Source organism: Schistocerca piceifrons, chromosome 1, assembly GCF_021461385.2.
Source record: "Schistocerca piceifrons isolate TAMUIC-IGC-003096 chromosome 1, iqSchPice1.1, whole genome shotgun sequence".
Taxonomy (NCBI): domain Eukaryota; kingdom Metazoa; phylum Arthropoda; class Insecta; order Orthoptera; family Acrididae; genus Schistocerca; species Schistocerca piceifrons.
In genome coordinates, this window is record NC_060138.1 from 29046140 (window position 1) to 29067236 (window position 21097).

Here is a 21097-nt window from a genome sequence, read left to right on the forward strand (position 1 = left end):
TTTTTACTCATACATCTTCGTTTCCTTCTTATAAACTGAGCAATATGTGGAGCGTCGAGAGTGATGGTCATGACAATTAAACATAATGAATGGGGAAGACAGGGGCTCCCCTAATGGAATGGGTGCCCACATTCCACTGCACAGATGGGCCGCTGTACAGTGGAAAGACCTGTGCCTGACAACCTTGACGACCTCTGGGGTGTCTCCCCTCAAATGTCAGAATAAAGGAGCCTTTATTTACACATTTTCCTTATGGCCTTTTGAACATGCAGAATGCAATTAACTATCTGCCATTCCAGACTGGCCCTTAGTCCCTCATCAGTTCTGGACCACAGAGTGGACAGCAGAAGTAGTTTGATCAACAGTAAACCTGACAACCTCTTACTCAGAGTCCACTTTCACAATAGCATCCTTGAGAGGTTCCATGAGAAACAATGGCTTGGTGGCTTTGAAAGTGTTTTCCGTCAGTATTGGGGCAGACCAGGTAGCGGGGAAAGCGTTTACCCAAGCCAGCAAGTCTGGCCCTCCTCCCAGTGTGTAGCCATGCAATGGAAGGCAGCAGATCATAAGAAGCAGCATTAGAAGATCCATTGTCAACTAAAGAGATAGCCACAGAACAACAGTCTTTTGAAGCATACTGCATTTCATACGCAAAGTACACCCCACTCCGATCAGGGGCTCTCCCCTTGGGCACCAACCAACCATAGCACAGGTCGCCTGGCACAGCGGCCATTGCTGGGAGTTACGATTCTCCAGAATCGGAAACAACCACGCCTAGGCAACAGCTCAGAATATCTTAAGTGTGATTCCCATGTTGTCAGTACCTCAATCAAAAGGATATGTAATGACCCCACCACACATCTGGCCACTGTGCTGGTTATAGAGCATTTAAGAACAACGGCATTGAGGAACAGATGGAATAGGCAGTAAGTCCACATGCCAAAGACGCTAGCTATGGTGGTGTTCTGCAATTGGCTCACACTACAGACAGAAAATCTAGAAGGGGAGGTCAAACTCCAAAAGGGGACCAAAAACGCTGAAAAGGAAAGATGAATGAGAAAAGACAAGAGAAATTAAAACCAGAAAAAATAGCAGAAACCAGGAGGAAATCTGGGCTGATGAAAGTAAGGACACAGAAGGGAAGGAGATTGTGGGGAGGGTAGGAGCGAGGATAGGGCGGAAAGGACATGGGGGAGGAAATGCAGCACAGGATGGACAAAAGAGCCGCAACAGCTTGGCGCCTTGTGTGTGGCAAGCATGAACCCATGAGCCCTCTAGGAAAGGAGCGGGAAGCACCACTCTAAATATGATATCAGAACACTCAACCCCTGAAGCAACAGCCCTTTCACATCCAGGTTTCTACTGCACCAACTCCATCACTGCCTTTCCAAATGAAGGCTCTCAATTTCCATCCTGCAAGATATCAAAGTTCCCACTCTGAGCAATCAAATACTATGTGGGATTGCAAATTTTGCACTAAACTGGTTAACTAAGCTTTTTTTTCTTCAAGGAACAGTTGTTTTTATTTTACGTTGGAACAAAAGGTGCATTTGCGTGTAGACCTAACAGCAGTATTCACACAACGAGACAAATTCCAGCCAGCAGGTGTGCTTCTACTGTTCACTGACAATGAAATTAAATTATTCTGCACTGTCGTTCTTTCATACACAGTGATGTTGAGTGATCCGAGTTTGTCAGTTCAGCGCGACCATGTTTAAAGTAAAAAGCTCTGTGCTCACGTGCGGTTAGTACGATTGAAACTGGGTAGTCTTTCTGTCTTTCTTTCTTTCCTTTTACAACTTTTTTTCTTTTGTTTTGACTGTTGGATGACAATTTTGTAAGTGCATTAACATGAATAAAAAAACCACAAAGTGCAAAATTAAGTGGGGCGGCATTTCTGAAATTATCGAAGGAAAGGTGAGAATGAGAAGCCAATGTTCTAAAAATGTTTGGCAAAGTGGATAAATTTTTCACAAAAAAATGTTGCTGGTTTGACTTTGAGTTCAACTAGTACGGATGATATTTCTGGCACTGTAGCCGTTGTAAAAGAAGTAAACACAGACAAAACAAAACTTAAAAACGATGAAAAGCAAACTGTTCCTGATTTCGAGTTTCACGAAAAACTAAGTGTCGAGTCAGACATTACAAAAAGAAATAACATTGTTAGTGATCATCCTGCAGAATGGTGTGTTAATGAAGCAACAATCGACGTTCTCTTATAACATGGTATTAATCAAAATTATAACAGTTATTTTTCTAATTCATGATCAATAGATAAAAATCAGATATCTGAACAAAAATGTATTTTACCATAAACTTTTAAATGGTGAATCAACTTTGGGTGATCTAGTGTACTCTAGTATAGTACCAGTGCTGTTTTTTTTAATGCACCATGTAAATTGTTAGGAGGTAGGCCGTGATTGCTACTAATGGTATTGCAGATTGGAAAAATATTTCTAATATTTTATCTCATCATTACAATTCACTTTAACACAATAATTCTGAGTTATCACTCTTAACAAGAAAAAAGCCACTTGGAACAATACATAACCATTTTGAGGTCATGTATTGAGACAGAAAAAATTTATTGGCGCAGTGTGTTTAAAAGGGTGTTTGGACAAGTGAAGAAGCTAACAAGTCGTGGATCTCTTCTACGTGGACACGTTGAAAGGTTCCATTCATTACATAATGGCCAATTTATGATGTATCTTGAACTTAGAGCTGAATTTGATCCTTTTTCACAGAGCACATTGAATGACATGGAAATCCAGGGCAAGGACATACAAGTTATCTTTCTCCAATAATCTGTGATGAAATAGAGCTTCTTTCTGAATGAATAAAAAGAATTATCGTAAGTGTGTGTGTGTCTTTAGTTATTAGTTCATGCACCAAATCTTTTATTTCATTTTCATTTGTTACGTTTTCCTACAGATTCGTGTATTAATACCGAACCTTTTTTCCTTCTTCTCTTCAAGTCATTAGATAATAAAACAATTTCAATTTTAATTGTTAACACATCTCTGTAAAAGTACATATTAATTTCTAATGTCTGACACATTCACTTCAATTTTTAGATCGTAACACAACTTTATTTTCATTTTTCACCGGTTTTGTGTAAAAGAACATATTAAAAGTGAATGTATAACAAAAATCCATTGTCTCCTACACGATCTGCTGAATTTTCTGACGATAGAAGAAAAGTCATTTTCATTGTGTTTGTTTCTGTTGTCTTTCAACAGAAGAACGTGTTAATACGATGCAGTTTTAAGTTTATCTGCTGCCGTACACCAAATACAGTTTAGGAAAGATACTACATTTTGATTGAGCGCGACTAGATCCCCGACGTGTCCTTCAGAACAACACACAGCAGAGTATGGAAACAGCTCACAGCAAAAACAGCAATTGTGAAGTGATCTGGTAATAGTTATTATTTAAAACTGTTTTTTGGGGAGGTGGGGGGTTACATATAATATGACGTGCCTCAGGTGCAAAATTTTTAAATTCACCTCTGTCCTGTCGTTTATAAACTTTGAACAAACCTCCCTACAAACATGAAACACCTATCTCATGGGCATAAAATGCAACTGATAAGCAACATCAGTAATAACAAATCAACAAAATAATATCCCGCCTAGATTTCTCAAACCAACCTCCAAATACTGTCAATGACACCACCATAAACTCATTCCTGCTGGAGATGTAGCAACTATTTGTCTATTTCATTAATTCACTACCCTGTTCACACTTCAAAATTCCACCATGAGGCTATATTAATGCAGATATTTATCATGGTAATATCACCACCCATAGCAACAACTAATGCACAACTTGTTTAATTTCATTGTAAGTAGCAACAATCTAAAAGTTTAATTTCTAACCATTAACAACACAGTGACTTAACATTTCCAAAGCGAAACACAAATCAGTAGCTAATGACATTACAACAACTTGCTGACAAGCCAACAAAAACAAACTTCCAGTAACCTACGTCACTAAGTCTAATGCCTCACTAACATACAATTCCCGAACACAGGCACTCAGCCCTAGAAAGCACTAACAGACAAATGTAATCCCCACACACAAAGCATTTCAAATATGCTTTGCAAACATGACATCACGTAACAACATATGTCGCGCATCAAAGCCGACAGGTGGTTCTGCACGGACTGGTTTACTATAACTCCTTATGGTACCCCATCATACCTGCTGAATCAAAAATTTAACACACACCTGCTTTTGTTGGCTACGCTGCATTTCTTGCATTTGAGCTCTTTCAACTTCAAAAATGACAGGAGCAAACAGGATTACTGAGGAACTGAAGAACAGCCATGTTGCAACTCGCCCAAAGCTGTAAAGACCTGTAATCAAAATTATGGATTACAAATGGTACATAAATCTTTTCCTCTTATCAAATATACAACACTGGCAGTATTTAAGTAGATTAAAAATGTTGAATTAAAATTATTACGAAATGCAGTAATTATAAACCTTTTATTCCCTGATAGGTCCCAGTGACCAGAGAGTATGTAATATTACGAACACTCTCTGGAAACATTTCACCTAGGCCCATCAATCGTTCAGCCAAAGTTTCATCAAGATCCTGAAATAATAATAATAATAATAATAATAATAATAATAATAATCATGTGTCAGACTTAAGACTTTTAATAAGGAAATAGAAATAAACTTTTACAAAATTAACAAAATATGTAACTACAGTAATAACTTTCTTCCAATCACTGTGCAGCAAAAGGCAAGGCCAGTGGACACAACATAACCGGTTTTAATTTTAAAATTTATACTTTACGTAAGACAAGGCAATGAAATGTTGATATGCACAGTTTTTTGTGACCACAGCCAAACAGTTAAGCAATAGTGGAAGTGACATCCAGAAAAGGGGAAATGCAAGCTGAAGGAAAGAGAATATTTACACACACACACACACACACACACACACACAAATCTGAAGAAGACGAGATGATTATGAAGGAATGAGGGAAGGAAGGAAAACATGCAACGGAAGATAGAGAGAAAAACAAAGTTAACTGCAAAAAAAAAAAAAGTAAAAAAAAATAATAATGTGGCAGAAACAGAAGTGGAAGAGCAAGATACTTGTGATAGGAGAGCTACACTAAGGAGCTGCTGGAAGATACTCTCACATATTCAGAGAAATGAGAAATTGAACAGTATGGCACTAGCAAGATGGCAGAGGAGACAGACAGTGCTTGAAGTGGAAGGATCATTTCTTTGAACGGTAAATGTGTTGCAGGATGCAACCGGGGAAATCATGCTACTAGTGCCCATTGGCAAAACTTTCACTGCAAATTTAGCATGTCAATTCCAGTACGCACCAAGCAGTGAAAACAGAGTATCAGTGTCGATAATTTATTTGTGGTAAGGCAGGGAATCCCAACTGTTGCTCAGTCATATGACATACGTAACATTGAACTGCTGTAAATATCTCTGACATGTGGTTAAGTGGTCTACTAAGTAGGTCCAACCCACTGTTGGGGTGGTGGTCTACAGAACAACGACTGGTTTGATGCATCTCTCCACAGTAATCTATCCATGCAAGCCCCCTTCTCCAAACAACTACTGCAACCTACATAAATCTGAACCTGTTTTAGTACTTAGCTCAGTCAACGAACACCAAAATATGTAAGCTGTACAAAAGTGCATGTAGTTGTAGGGGAGACTGCTACGAACAAAATACTAAAAATCTTCACGAATGGGATGTGAGTGTATGGGTAGGGCACCAGGTGTACAGGCCCCTTAACAGTTTTTCTTTAATTATTAAAGAAGTGTTAATAATTGAAACTATGGCTTCTGCCCCACCTGTTTACCAGCACATAACTAAAACTACATTAGATTTCCCACAAAAAGGCACCATTTGGATGGAAAAATCACAGTTTATTAGAAATAGTGGCTGAATGGTACAAAATTCATATTTTCTGTTAAATGATATTATGAAAAGGAAAGTTGCAACTCACCACATAGCTGAGATGCTGAGTCACAGATAAGCACAACAAAAACACTGTCACAAAGCTTTCGGCCATTAGGGCCTTCATCAACAAATGACACCCACGCACGCACGCACGCACGCACACACACACAACTGCAGTCTTGGGCAACTGAAACCACAGTGCGAGCAGCAGCACCAGTGCATAATGGTGACTGGGTGGGGGTAAGGAGGAGGCTGGAGTTGGGAGGGGGAGGGATAGTATGGTGAGGGTGGTGGACAGTGAAGTGCTGCAGGTTAGATGGAGGGCAGGGGAGAGGTGGGAAAGGTGGGGGGGGGGGGGGGGGAGCGGAAAAGGAGAGAAGTAAAAAGACTAAGTGTGATGGTGGAATGACGGCTGTGTAGGGCTGGAATGGGAACAGGGAAGAGGCTGGAAGGATGAAGACACTGACTAACGAAGTTTGAGACCAGGAGAGTTACTGAAACATAGGATGTATTGCAGGGAAGTTCCCACCTGCACAATTCAGAAAAGCTGGTGTTGGTGGGAAGGATCCATATGGCACAGGCTGTGAAACAGTCATTGAAATGAAGACATCCTTGCTTGGCAGCATGTTCAGCAACAGCGTGGTCCACTTGTTTTTTTGGCCACAGTTTGTCGGTTGCCATTCATGCTGACAGACAGCTTGTTGGTTGTCATGCCCACATAGATTGCAGCACAGTGGTTGCAGCTTAGATTGTACATCACGTGACTCGTTTCACATGTAACCATGCCTTTGATGGGATAGATGATGATCGTGACCGGACTGGAGTAGGTGCTCGTTGGGGGATGTATGGGTCAGGTCTTGCATCTAGGTCTGTTACAGGGGTATGAGCCATGAGCTAAGGGGTTGGGAGCAGGGGCTGTGTAAGGATGGACACGTATATTGGGTAAGTTCGGGGCAGTGGGATACCACTGTGGGAGGGTTGGGAAGGATAGTGGGCAGGACATTTCTCATTTCAGGGCATGACGAGAGGTAGCAAAAACCCTGGCAGTTGTTCCAGTCCTGGGTGGTACCGAGTTACGAGGGAAATGCTCCTCTGTGGCCACACGGTGAGACTTTGGGAGGTGGTGGGAGACTGGAAAGTTAAGGCATGGGAGATTTGTTTTTGTGCAAGGTTGGGAGGATAATTACAGTCGGAAGGCTTCAGTGAGACCTTCAGTATATTTCAAGATGGACTGCTCGTCACCGCAGATGCGATGACCACGGGTGGCTAGGCTATATGGAAGGGACTTCTTGGTATGGAATGGGTGGCAGCTGTTTAAGGGGAGGTATTTCTGGTGGTTCATAGTTTTGATATAGACGGAGGTACCAATGTAGCTATCATTGAGGTGGAGGTCAACATCTAGGAAGGTGGCTTATTGGGTTGAGTAGGACCAGATGAAACAAATGGGGGGGGGGGGGGGGGGGGGGGGGGAGAGTAGTTGTGGTTGTGGTTTTGGAGGAATGTGGATAGGGTGTCCTCACCCTCAATCCAGATCACCAAGATGACATCAATGAATGCAAACCAGGTGAGGGGTTTAAGATTTTCGGTTTTTAGGAGGGACTCCTCTAGATGGCCCATGAATAGGTTGGCATAGGATGGTGCCTTGCAGGTGCCCATACCCGTACCCCAGATTAGTTTCTAGATAATTACTTCAAAAGACAAGTAATTGTGGGTGAGGGTGAGGATGTAGCTGGTCATGGTGACTAGGAAGGAGGTTGCTGGTTTGGAATCCGTCAGGCATTGGGAAAGGTAGTGTTCAGCAGTGGTAAGGCGATGGGCACTAGGAATGTTAGTGTACAGGGAGGTGGCATCAATAGTGATGAGGAGGGCACCGTGTGGTGAAGGGACAGGAACTGTGGAGAGTTGGAGGAGGGAAAGGTTGATATCCAGGTTAGGTTCCCGGTAACAGGTTGAAGGTATTGGTCTATGAAAGGAGAGATTTGCTCAGTGGGGGCACAATGTAGAATGTAGGAGTTCAGGGAGTGGTACTGGCGAGTAGAGAGAAGGACTCTGGGGAGAGGATCTGGGATGGGCCTAAGCATTTGAGTTCCTGTCCCTTTACCACACAGTGCCCAACTGGTTACCATTGATGCCACCTCCCTTCCCACTAACATTCCTAATACCCACATCCTTACCACTGTTTAACACTACCTTTACCAACACCTGACAAATTGCAAACCAACAACCTCCTCCGTAGTCGCCATGACCAACTATATCCTCACCCACAATTACTTCTCCTTTGAAGGCATTACCTACAAACAAATCCGGGGTACGGCTATGGGTACACGCATGGCACCATCTTGTGCCAGCCTATTCATGGACCATCTAGAGGAACCCTTCCTAAAAACCCAGAATCTTATACCTCTCACCTGGTTCACATTCATTGATGACTTAGCTTCACTCGGTCCTGCTCAATCCAACAAGCCATCTTCCTACATGTTGACCTCCACCTCAAAGATGGCTACACGTGTAGCTCTGTATATATCAAACCTATGAACCACCAGCAATACTTTCACTTAAACAGCTGCCACCCATTCCATACCAACAAGTCCCTTCCATACAGCCTAGCCACTCATGGTTGTCTCATCTGCAGTGACGAACGGTCCCTCTCGACATACCAAAGGTCTCACTGAAGCCTTCACAGACCATAATTATCCTCCCAACCTTGTAAAAATACTAATCTTTCCAGTCTCCCACCACCTGCCAAAGTCCCACCATCTGACCACAGAGGAGCATTCCCCTCTTAGCTCAGTACCACTCGGGACTGGACCAACTAAGTACATTTTCCGCCAGGGTTTCAATTACCTTTTGTCGTTCCCTGAAATGAGAAATGTCCTACCCACTATCCTTTCCACCCCTACCACAGTGGTGTTCCGTTGTCCTCCAAACCTACACAATATACTGTTCCATCCTTCCACAACTCCTGCTCCAAACCCCCTTACCCCACTCACGGCTCATACCCCTGTAATAGGCCTAGATGCAAGACCTGTCCCATACATCTTCCCGCCACCACCACGTAATCCAGTCCGGTCATGAACATTATTTATCCCATCAAAGGCGTGGCTACCTGTGAAACCAGTCATGATCTACAAGCTAAGCTGCAACCACTGTGCTGCATTCTATGTGGACATGTCTGTCCGCATGAATGGTCACCGACAAATTGTGGCCAAGAAACAAGTGGACCACCCTGATGCTGGACACGCTGCCAAGCATGACATCCTTCATTTCTGTGACTGTTTCACAGCCTGTGCCATATGGAGCCTTCCCACCAACACCAGCTTTTCGGAATTGTGCAGGTGGGAGCTTTCCCTGCAATACATCCTATGTTCCCATAACCCTCCTGGCCTCAGCCTTCAATTAGTCAGTGTCCTCACCCATCCAACCCATTCCAGCACTACACAGGCATCATTCCACCATCACACTCAGTCTTTTTACTTCTCTCCTTTTCCACTAATTCCCCCCACTCCCCCTTCTGATCTCTCCCCTGCCTTCCATCTAACCTGGAGCACTTCACTATCCACCATCCCCATCATACTATCCCTCCCTTCCCCACCCCAGTCACCACCTTATCCCCATCCAGTCACCATTCCCATCATGCACTGTTGCTGCTGCTCGCAGCATGGTTTCAGTTGCCCGAGGCTGCCTTCGTGAGTGTGAGTTGCGCTCTCTCTCTCTCTCTCTCTCTCTCTCTCTCTCTCTCTCTCTCTCTCTCTCTCTCTCTCTCTCTCTCTGTGTGTGTGTGTGTGTGTGTGTGTGTGTGTGTGTGTGTGTGTGTGTGTGTGTGTGTACACACACGTCTACTGTTGACAAAGGCCTTAATGGCCGAAAGCTTTATTTGTGACAGTCTTTTTGTTGTGCCTATCTGCAACTCAGCATCTCTACTATATGGTGAGCAGCAACTTCCCTATTCATAATATTGTTACATTCCATCCTGGATTTTCCATTGTTTGATTACTGTTAAATGAATTAGATCAAGAACAAATATTAAGGTGATCATTATTTAACTGCAGTAGAACCATATTCAAGGATAAATTGTGTTCTGGAGATGTAAGGAAGGTACGTTACCAGATTGTGGTGATGCAGCTCCTCATTCATAGGCCATGAAGAGTGAGCAGACACTTCCCAATGTTATTTACCACACGTTGTCATAAAAAGCAGTGAGTGTGTGTCACCGAGGTATACCAACCCTTCTGCAGATCACCTTATGAATCACTCATGACAGTGCACAGACACTCGCAGTATGTTGAGGGGTTGTTTATTTTCTACATCTACATCCATACTCCGCAAGCCACCTGACAGTGTGTGGCGGAGGGTACCTTGAGTACCTCTATCGGTTCTCCCTTTTATTCCAGTTTTAGTAACACTATGTTACTGAATACAGATATGGATTACTTATAATATAAAAAGAAAAGCATATGGACTACGTAAGTATCTGTACACTAACCTACACTGCAACAGGGGAAATTAAGTCATGCTGTGCAGCAGTTTTATCTTCCTTCTACGAAAGGCTATTTCCTACACCACAAGTGGTCTTCAGTTTTCAGTTTACAGACTGACTGTATCTCCCCAGCATTCCCTGTCCAGTTCTCCAATGTAAGTGTACAAAATAACTTATTTGAGCTACTGTTTGTATACAGAAGTTCTTTTCAATTTATTAAGTGAGTACTTATATGCTGATGCTAAGTGAGTTTTTGTGTAAAATACATTCCTACAAACAATGGCTGAGAAGTGCTCAATTTGTGAGAGTGACGATATAAGGGACCTATGTAATGTTGGCGAGAGAGTTATTGCAGGGTCATTCCATGTCAAGTCACCCAGGCCTTGACACCAACCATGTCAGATTTTTATGAAACTTGGTACAATTACTTCTTTTATCATCCTGAAAGCACTTGTAAAATTTTTTTGCTCTATCTCTTATAGTTTTTTTTTAAATAAATTTTTAAAGTTTTTAGATTTGGCGTTGTTTCAGCAGTCGGAAATTGTAACTTAAACGTGTCCTCACAACTAAAAAAAATTTTATATTAAAGAATACTCAAGATATCAGTATGAAATTTTGGAATAGGTTTGTGTATTATATCTAAATGGTAAAAAAATTACCATAAAGATATATTAAAATCTTCCAAATGAAAAAAATTTACAAGTTTTTGATTTTCTTTTTTAGCTAACGGATGTTTAGTTTTACAAAAACTGCAATATCTAGAGTCTCAGACCTGATAGAAAGCTCAAATTTGTTTTAAAATACTCTTAATTGTATAGGCTATTAGATAAAAGAAAAATTATGTTGGCTTTTTAATCTGTTTAATAGTTATCTAATTTTTAAAATAATATTAATTATATTTTAAAAATAAAAAATACCAAGTGACTTAGACACCGAAAATAAGTTTTTGTCTTCTTGGAGTAACAATGTACACTTGGATTTTGTTTTGTTACTCCTGTGTTTTGAAGTAAAAAATTATTACAGTGTTAAATAGTGCTTGGATAGTATTTTATCAAGTTTATTCGAACTCTCAGTAAGTACTGTTACTTAGTTTACAGAGATTCTTTTCCAATATCCTATAAAAGTAACCAGAACAGTAATCAGACCAAAAGTGAAATCAGTATGTCAGATATTCAAACCTGTAGTGTAGGATTATTTAAAAAATCTGACTGTTTCCAAACAACCTACACACCTTCAAAAAAGTTACAACCGGTATCTGAATTGAGTGAGGAAGAAAAAGATTTGATCCACTTACGATCTGGAATTAATCTGTGTGAATTTAAGAATATATGTTCACACCACAGCTACTACTTTTTAAATGTTTTTGAAAAGTATCAAACAACATGTGTAGACCCACTAAAAAAACACAAAAAGCCCATCAAAAAATTGTTGAGAAGTGTAGGCTTGGATCTTTCTAAACAATTACTGACAAAAAATATTAGCATAAAACCTGGACAAAATATTTGCTCAACATGCCGTAACTTATGTGAGGAAAAATTAAGAGTTGAAGTCAATGAAAGTGAAACAGATGATGAAGTCATGGTTGAATTAGAATCATTGGAACAGAAATGAATCCCTCGTACAAACGAACATTGCTCTTGATTATTTAGGTTTAACACCAATACAGCTTCATGGCTTGTCAGAACAAAGTAAAGGGTCTTATTTTAAAAGGAAGGTTAGCAGTATTGAAAAGACTGCAAAAAAGGCGGTTTCAAAAGCATTAAAATATGATGCACCAAGTTCTGATGATGATGAAGATGATACAAGTGTGATTGAGAAAGCAAAGGATTTTGATGTAATGATTTCTCTTATGAAAGAGAAGACTTGATCTGTTGGGAGGTCTAGAAAAATCCAGATTCTGACCTTGGCTCCAGATTCTTGGAGTCGAAATAAAGTGATGAAAGAATTTAATGTAAATGAGTACATGGTGCAACAAGCTAGAAAGCTAAAATCTGAAAAGAGTATTTTGGAAACTCCTGGTCCAAAAAAAGGTAAAACTTTCTGAAAATACAGTAAGACTTTTAACAGATTTTTATGAAAAGGATGAAAGTTCCAGAGTGCTACCTGGAACAGAAGACAAAGCAAGTGTTCAAAAAAATGTGTACATGCAAAAAAAGACTCATTTTGTGTAACTTGAGAACTCTATTATTCTTTCAAATGGGAGAATCCCTAGGTAGAAGTAGGATTTTCAAAATTTTGTTTCTTGAGACCTAAATGGTGTATCCTTGCTGGTGCTGCAGGCACACACACTGTATGTGTATGCAGTATCCACCAGAATGTTAAACTATTACTGGATGCTGTGAAAATTGAAGAATCTTATAAAGACCTATTTAAGATGTTTGTGTGCAACACAGAAAACCAAAACTGCATGCTACATCATTGCAACAGCTGTCCTGCAAATACTGCATTAACAGAGTGCTTAACTGAAAAACTAAGTGAATACTATGATTTAGAAGAAGAAATTGTAATCAGTCAGTGGGTTAACACAGACAGGGTAGAAATGATCAAACAGTCTATCAGTGTTGAAGACTACATTTCTTTATTGGTTAGGTCATTGGAAAAGCTCACCCCACACTCGTTTATAGCAAAATCCCAATCAGCAGCCTTTAAAAGATTGAAAGAAGACCCACCACCCAAAACAGCAATTATTGTGATGGATTTCAGTGAAAATTCTTCCTTTGTTATACAAAATGAGATCCAAAATTACCACGGGAATAGAGGTGGTTGTACTCTACACCCAGTTGGAGTTTTTCTAAGAAATGAGGAAAACAATGTTTTTGTTTCCAACCACTGTTTTATTAGTGATGACCAAGAACATGACACTGGTTTTGTTAACTTTGTACAAAAAGAAATTACAAAGTGGCTGTCATTACATCATACTGACATTGACTCAGTTCAATACTTTACAGATGGTTGTGCTGGGCAGTACAAAAATAGAAACAGTTTTAAAAATTTGACTGAACACTTGAGAGACTTTAATTTGAAGGGCCAACACTCTTTTTTTGCAACAAGTCATGGGAAGTCAATTTGTGATGGCCTAGGAAGAACTATTAAAAGAATTTTAAAGAAAGCCAGTCTACAGCTTTCAGACAAAGAACAAATAATGACAGCAATCAATGTGTATAAGTTTTGTGAAAAAAGTATTGAAAACATTCATTTTCAATTTATTGACAAAAAAGAAGCTGATTTGCTACGGTTAAAACTAGAAAAACGTTTTTCAGCAACCCGAACCATTCCTGGAACAAGAAGTTTTCATAACTTCAAACCACTTCCAACAAACAACCTTGAAATTAGAAGGACTACAGATAGTGTAAAACCCTCCTTAGTCTTTTCTTTCCATTCTTCTCCTGATTGGGTTCATGTTGAACAATCCATAAATAGCTATGTGGCTGCAAATTATGATGGTAACTGGTACTTTGGACTGGTAAAAACAATATTCAATGGTGAAGAAGATGCAGAAATTCTATTTCTACATCCTTCAGGACCCGCTGCATCATTTTATTGGCTTGAAAGAGAAGATTCCTGCATAGTGCCTTTGGAGCACATAGTCTGTGTAGTAGACGCACCTCAATCAAGCGGCACTGGGAGAATGTATTACTTCAAAAAAGACTGTATCAAAAGAACTGAAAGCTCTTGGATGAAGTGGAAAAACAGTTTGAATCAGCATTAATGTTTATTAAAAAGACAAAATTACTCAAAAAATTCAATGTTTCAAGCAATCTGTTGGGTTATACATAAGTGTCTTAAGTAAACTATCTTTGTACATAATTCAAATGTAATCTACTATAATTAATAAACATGTTAAAAAGCCATCATTATTTTTGTTTTATCAAGTAGCCTATATGTTTAAGAGTAAATTAAAACAAATTTGAGCATTCTATCAGGTCTGAGACTCTAGATATTGCAATTCTTATAAAACAAAACATCCGTTAAAAAAAGAAAAAATACATATATATGTATTTTTCATAGAAAATATTAATATATTTTAATAGCATCATTTTTATCTTCAAATATGTATAATAAACAAACTTGCTGCAAAAATTCATGATGTTATCTAAAAGAGTTTTTAAGATAAGCAAATTTAAAGCTTTGAATACAAATTAAATTGACCATTTCCGAAGGTTCAGAAAATGCAAAACATAAAAACTTTGAAAATTTATAAAAAAAAAAACTGTAAGAGATGCAAATTTTTTTTTTTTTTTTTTGCAGGTGTTGTCAGGATGGTATTAGAACCATTTGAGCCAAATTTCATGAAAATCTAAGGAGGTGGGTGTAAAATTTATTTTTTATTGAGTGATTTGATATGGAATGACCCTGCACTGTAAATGTGACACTTTGATGCTGTCTTTTGTTGACAGCACATTGTTAAGCCCAGTAACCATGTTGTACTCAATGGTAAATTAATGAATGACCAGAAAGTCACCACTCTTAATCTCCTCCAGTCAGGAATTTTTGGCACTTATAGAATGGGCTGAAGTGAGTGGAGCCACTTACACACCCACAGTGTATCTTGCAAAGTGGGTTTCAATATGCCTGAAGGAATAGAATTAATCACGTTTAAACCTAGAACAGTAATCTGCTGTAATTAAACGCTTGACTTGTGTTGAAGTATCGTTAGTTCCTTAACATCTAAGTGATCAACTTCTGTTGCAGAGGGAGTCAATTTAAGTCTCTGGGCCTCTTCAGATGTTGGGAGAGTTGAGGCTGGGATTATGCATTTGATATCTTCACATACTGTGAAAAGTATTCCAGCCATTGATAGTGGAGCCAATGAAATTAACATTGTACAAGGGGCGTTTGAAAAGTCCGAGCAAAAATAAAAACTACTTACGTGTTTGGGGTAAACCTTTTTTATTTTTCGACATAGTCTCCTTTTAGACTTATACACTTTGTCCAATGCTGTTCTAATTTGTTGATCCCTTCCAAATGATAGGAATTGTCCAAGTCTGCAAAATTGCTATTAGTTGGTGCAATCACCTCCTCATTTGAATAAAATCTTTGTCCCGCCAGCCATTTCTTCAAATTGGGGAACAAATAGTAGTCCAAGGGAGCCAAGTCTGGAGAACAGGGGAGGGGCGGATGTGAAACGAGTTGGACTCTTATTTCCATTAATTTTGCGACCACAACCGCTGAGGTGTGTGCTGGTGCATTGTCGTGATGGAAAACGACTTTCCTGTGGTCCAATCACCGGCGTTTCTCTTGCAGCTTGGTTTTCAAATGATCCAATAACAATGAATACTATGCACATGTAATAGTTTTACCCTTTTCCAGATAGTCGATGAGGTTTATCCTTTGCGAATCCCCAAATACTATCGCCATAACCTTTCTGGCCGAGGGCCCTTTTTTTGTGTGCAGATTCTCCCTTGGTAACCCATTCTTTAGATTGTTGTTTGGTCTCAGGAGTATAGTAATGTATCCACGTTTTATCCACAGTGATGAAACAACACTTAAAGTCCTGCGGATTCTTCCTGAACAGCTGCAAACCATCCTTGCGACACTTTGCAAGATTCCGTTTTTGGTCAAGTATGAGCAATCGCTGAACCCATCTTGCTGATAGCTTTCTCATGTCCAAATGTTTACGCAAAATATTATGTACTCATTCATTCGAGATGCCCACAGCACTAGCAATCTTACGCACCTTAACTCTTCTGTCATCCATCACCATATCATGGATTTTATCAATGATTTCTGGAGTCGTGACCTCCACAGGGCATCCAGAACGTTCAGCATCGCTTGTGCCCATATTGTCACTCTGAAAATTTTGAAATCACTTATCAAGCATTCAAATTGAATGTGCAGAGTCACCATAATGTTTATCAACCTTCTCTTTAGTCTCCTGACGTGTTTTGCCTTTCATAAAGCAATGTTTAATCACCACACAAAATTCTTCTGCATCCATTTTTTGACAATCACTTGACTTCCTTGATTCACACGAATGACAAACACAAAGAAATAGACCAATATGACAAACTTTGTGTGCATTCTTTCCAAAGATACTGCTACCTAAACATGACCTCTATACAGCTGGTGGTGCCGGACTTTTCAAACACCCCTCGTGTGTGTCTATATATATATATATATATATATATAGAGGGAAACATTCCACGTGGGAAAAATATATCTAAAAAGAAAGATGATGAAACTTACCAAACAAAAGCGCTGGCAGGTCGATAGACACACAAGCAAACACAAACATACACACAAAATTCTAGCTTTCGCAACCAATGGTTGCCTCGTCAGGAAAGAGGGAAGGAGAAGGAAAGACAAAAGGATATGGGTTTTAAGGGAGAGGGTAAGGAGTCATTCCAATCCCGGGAGCGGAAAGACTTACCTTAGGGGGAAAAAAGGACAGGTATACACTCGCACACACACACATATCCATCCACACATACACAGACACAAGCAGACATTTGTAAAGGCAAAGAGTTTGGACAGAGATGTCAGTCGGGGCGGATGTACAGAGGCAAAGATGAAGTTGAAAGACAGGTGAGGTATGAGCGGCGGCAAATAGAAATTAGAAATTAGCGGAGATTGAGGCCTGGCGGATAGCGAGAAGAAAGGATATGCTGAAGGGCAAGTTCCCATCTCCGGAGTTCTGACAGGTTGGTCTTAGTGGGAAGTATCCAGATAACCCGGACGGTGTAACACTGTGCCAAGATGTGCTGGCCGTGCACCAAGGCATGTTTAGCCACAGGGTGATCCTCATTACCAACAAACACTGTCTGCCTGTGTCCATTCATGCGAATGGACAGTTTGTTGCTGGTCATTCCCACATAGAACGCTTCACAGTGTAGGCAGGTCAGTTGGTAAATCACGTGGGTGCTTTCACACGTGGCTCTGCCTTTGATCGTGTACACCTTCCGGGTTACAGGACTGGAATAGGTGGTGGTGGGAGGGTGCATGGGACAGGTTTTACACCGGGGGCGGTTACAGGGGTAGGAGCCAGAGGGTAGGGAAGGTGGTTTGGGGATTTCATAGGGATGAACTAAGAGGTTGCGAAGGTTAGGTGGACGGCGGAAAGACACTCTTGGTGGAGTGGGGAGGATTTCATGAAGGATGGATCTCATTTCAGGGCAGGCATGAAATCCTCCCCACTCCACCAAGAGTGTCTTTCCGCCGTCCACCTAACCTTCGCAACCTCTTAGTTCATCCCTATGAAATCCCCAAACCACCTTCCCTACCCTCTGGCTCCTACCCCTGTAACCGCCCCCGGTGTAAAACCTGTCCCATGCACCCTCCCACCACCACCTATTCCAGTCCTGTAACCCGGAAGGTGTACACGATCAAAGGCAGAGCCACGTGTGAAAGCACCCACGTGATTTACCAACTGACCTGCCTACACTGTGAAGCGTTCTATGTGGGAATGACCAGCAACAAACTGTCCATTCGCATGAATGGACACAGGCAGACAGTGTTTGTTGGTAATGAGGATCACCCTGTGGCTAAACATGCCTTGGTGCACGGCCAGCACATCTTGGCACAGTGTTACACCGTCCGGGTTATCTGGATACTTCCCACTAACACCAACCTGTCAGAACTCCGGAGATGGGAACTTGCCCTTCAGCATATCCTTTCTTCTCGCTATCCGCCAGGCCTCAATCTCCGCTAATTTCTAATTTCTATTTGCCGCCGCTCATACCTCACCTGTCTTTCAACTTCATCTTTGCCTCTGTACATCCGCCCCGACTGACATCTCTGCCCAAACTCTTTGCCTTTACAAATGTCTGCTTGTGTCTGTGTATGTGTGGATGGATATGTGTGTGTGTGCGCGAGTGTATACCTGTCCTTTTTTCCCCCTAAGGTAAGTCTTTCCGCTCCCGGGATTGGAATGACTCCTTACCCTCTCCCTTAAAACCCATATCCTTTTGTCTTTCCTTCTCCTTCCCTCTTTCCTGACGAGGCAACCATTGGTTGCGAAAGCTAGAATTTTGTGTGTATGTTTGTGTTTCCTTGTGTGTCTATCGACCTGCCAGCGCTTTTGTTTGGTAAGTTTCATCATCTTTCTTTTTAGATATATTTTTCCCACGTGGAATGTTTCCCTCTATTATATTCATATATATATATATATATATATATATATATATATATATATATACATAAAAAAACAAAGATGATGTGACTTACCAAATGAAAGCGCTGGCAGGTCTTTATATGCTTGTGTCTGTATATATATATATATATGTGTGTGTGTGTGTGTGTGTGTGTGTGTGTGTGTGTGTGTGTGTGTGGGCGCGCGCGCGGGCGTGTGTGTGTTTATACCCGTCCTTTTCTCCTTTTCCCCCCCCTAAGGTATGTCTTTCCGCTCCCGGGATTGGAATGACTCCTTACCCTCTCCCTTAAAACCCACATCCTTTCGTCTTTCCCTCTCCTTCCCTCTTTCGTGATGAGGCAACAGTTTGTTGCGAAAGCTTGAATTTTGTGTGTATGTTTGTGTGTCTGTCGACCTGCCAGCACTTTCATTTGGCAAGTCACATCATCTTTGTTTATATATATATATATATATATATATATATATATATATATATATATATATACTGACAGCATGATGCACCTGGAGCAGGCTCTTCAGTGTGGTTGACAGTTGATTGCTCCTACTGTTGAGCTATTACACAATAGCTTATTTAACAACTGAAAATAAATACCCACCCAATAAACTGAAAATACCTCTACTGCATAAAAACAAGTTGTTGTTGTCTTCAGTCCTGAGACTGGTTTGATGCAGCTCTCCACACTACTCTATCCTGTGCAAGGTTCTTCATCTGCCAGTACTTACTACAACCTACATCCTTCTGAATCTGCTTAGTGTATTCATCTCTTGGTCTCCCTCTGCGATTTTTACCCTCCACGCCGCCCTCCAATGCTAAATTTGTGATCCCTTGATGCTTCAGAACATGTCCTACCAACCGGACCCTTCTTCTTGTCAAGTTGTGCCACAAACTCTTCTTCTCCCCAATTCTATTCAATACCTCCTCATTAGTTATGTGATCTACCCATCTAATCTTCGGCATTCTTCTGTAGCACCACATTTCAAAAGCTTCTATTCTCTTCTTGTCCAAACTATTTATCGTCCATGTTTCACTTCCATACATGGCTACACACCATACAAATACTTTCAGAAGAGTCTTCCTGACAAATCTATACTCAATGTTGACAAATTTCTCTTTTTCAGAAACACTTTCCTTGCCATTGCCAGTCTACATTTTATATCCTCTCTACTTCAGCCATCATCGGTTATTTTGCTCCCGAAATAGCAAAACTCCTTTACTACTGTAAGTGTCTCATTTCCTAATCTAATTCCCTCAACATCACTAGACTTAATTCGACTACATTCCATTATCCTCGTTTTGCTTTTGTCGATGTTCATCTTATATCCTCCTTTCAAGACACTGTCCATTCTGTTTAACTGCTCTTCCAAGTCCTTTGCTGTCTCTGACAGAATTACAATGTCATCGGCAAACCTCAAAGATTTAATTTCTTCTCCATGGATTTTAATTCCTACTCCGAATTGTTCTTTTGTTTCCTTTACTGCTTGCTCAATATACAGATTTAATAACATCGGGGAGAGGCTACAACCCTGTCTCACTCCCTTCCCAACCACTGCTTCCCTTTCATGTCCCTCGACTCTTATAACTGCCATCTGGTTTCTGTACGAATTGTAAATAGCCTTTTGCTCCCTGTAATTTACCCCTGCCACCTTCATAATTTGAAAGAGTATTCCAGTCAACATTGTCAAAAGCTTACTCCAAGTCTACAAATGCTAGGAACGTAGGTTTGCCTTTCCTTAATCTTTCTTCTAAGATAAGTTGTAGAGTCAGTATTGCCTCACGTGTTCCAATATTTCTACGGAATCCGAACTGATCTTCCCCGAGGTTGGCTTCTACCAGTTTCTCCATTCGTCTATGTGAAGTTATTTTGTCTACTTGTAAGAGAGATGTGGACAGGAAATGCTTGGAAGGTATAGTCAGTCTGTAAACTAAAAAGTGAACAGCACTCATTGTGGGCGAAGCCAATTTCCCAGAAGAAACAACAGCTGCTGTACAGGGTTACTAGGAATCAATTTCCTATCTAGTACTGTAAAAAATGCACTAAGATTTACATAGATTCTGTCCATACACATTTCTTGTGTTAATATTAGTAGAACTCCATATCTGTAGTCCATATAGTGTTAATGGATTTTATGGAAAATAAACATCTCCAGGGAACATCTGCACGCACGCACGCACGTACGCGCGCGCGCACACACACACACACACACACACACACACACACACACACACACACAGGTGCCAGTGATTCGTAAGTCGAGCTGTGGAAGGGTTGGTGTAACTTTGTGAAACACCCTGTAGTTTCTTTTTGTTATTTAGTGGGGTAGGAGAGAGGATCAGGATTTGCTTGCTCACTCTTCAGTTAGCATACCTATGAAGGTAGTAAGTGCATCCTCCAATCCTCCACCCCCCCTCCCCCAACTTTCCACCCTGTTGTATACCCAGAATACAATTTCATCTCTCAACACAGTTCTACTGCACTTAACATGTGGTACACAAATCACACATCTAACATTTGTTCTTAATCAACTTCATTTAACAATAATCATCAACTTTGTAGTATTAAAAAACTATTTGTAATCATCTGCAATT

At 40.5% G+C, this 21097-nt stretch overlaps 1 protein-coding gene across 1 annotated transcript in view; it reads right to left on the minus strand.

The window, feature by feature from the left end:
• LOC124786266 (mitochondrial import receptor subunit TOM22 homolog) overlaps positions 1 to 21097 on the minus strand; it is a 59408-nt gene that overhangs the window by 29123 nt on the left and 9188 nt on the right. Inside the window, exons 2-3 of the mRNA XM_047254248.1 lie at positions 4489 to 4600; positions 4231 to 4358 (exon numbers count right to left, since the gene is read on the minus strand). Of these exons, the coding sequence (XP_047110204.1) occupies positions 4231 to 4358; positions 4489 to 4600 (240 nt within the window). The remainder of the gene's footprint in view (positions 1 to 4230; positions 4359 to 4488; positions 4601 to 21097) is intronic.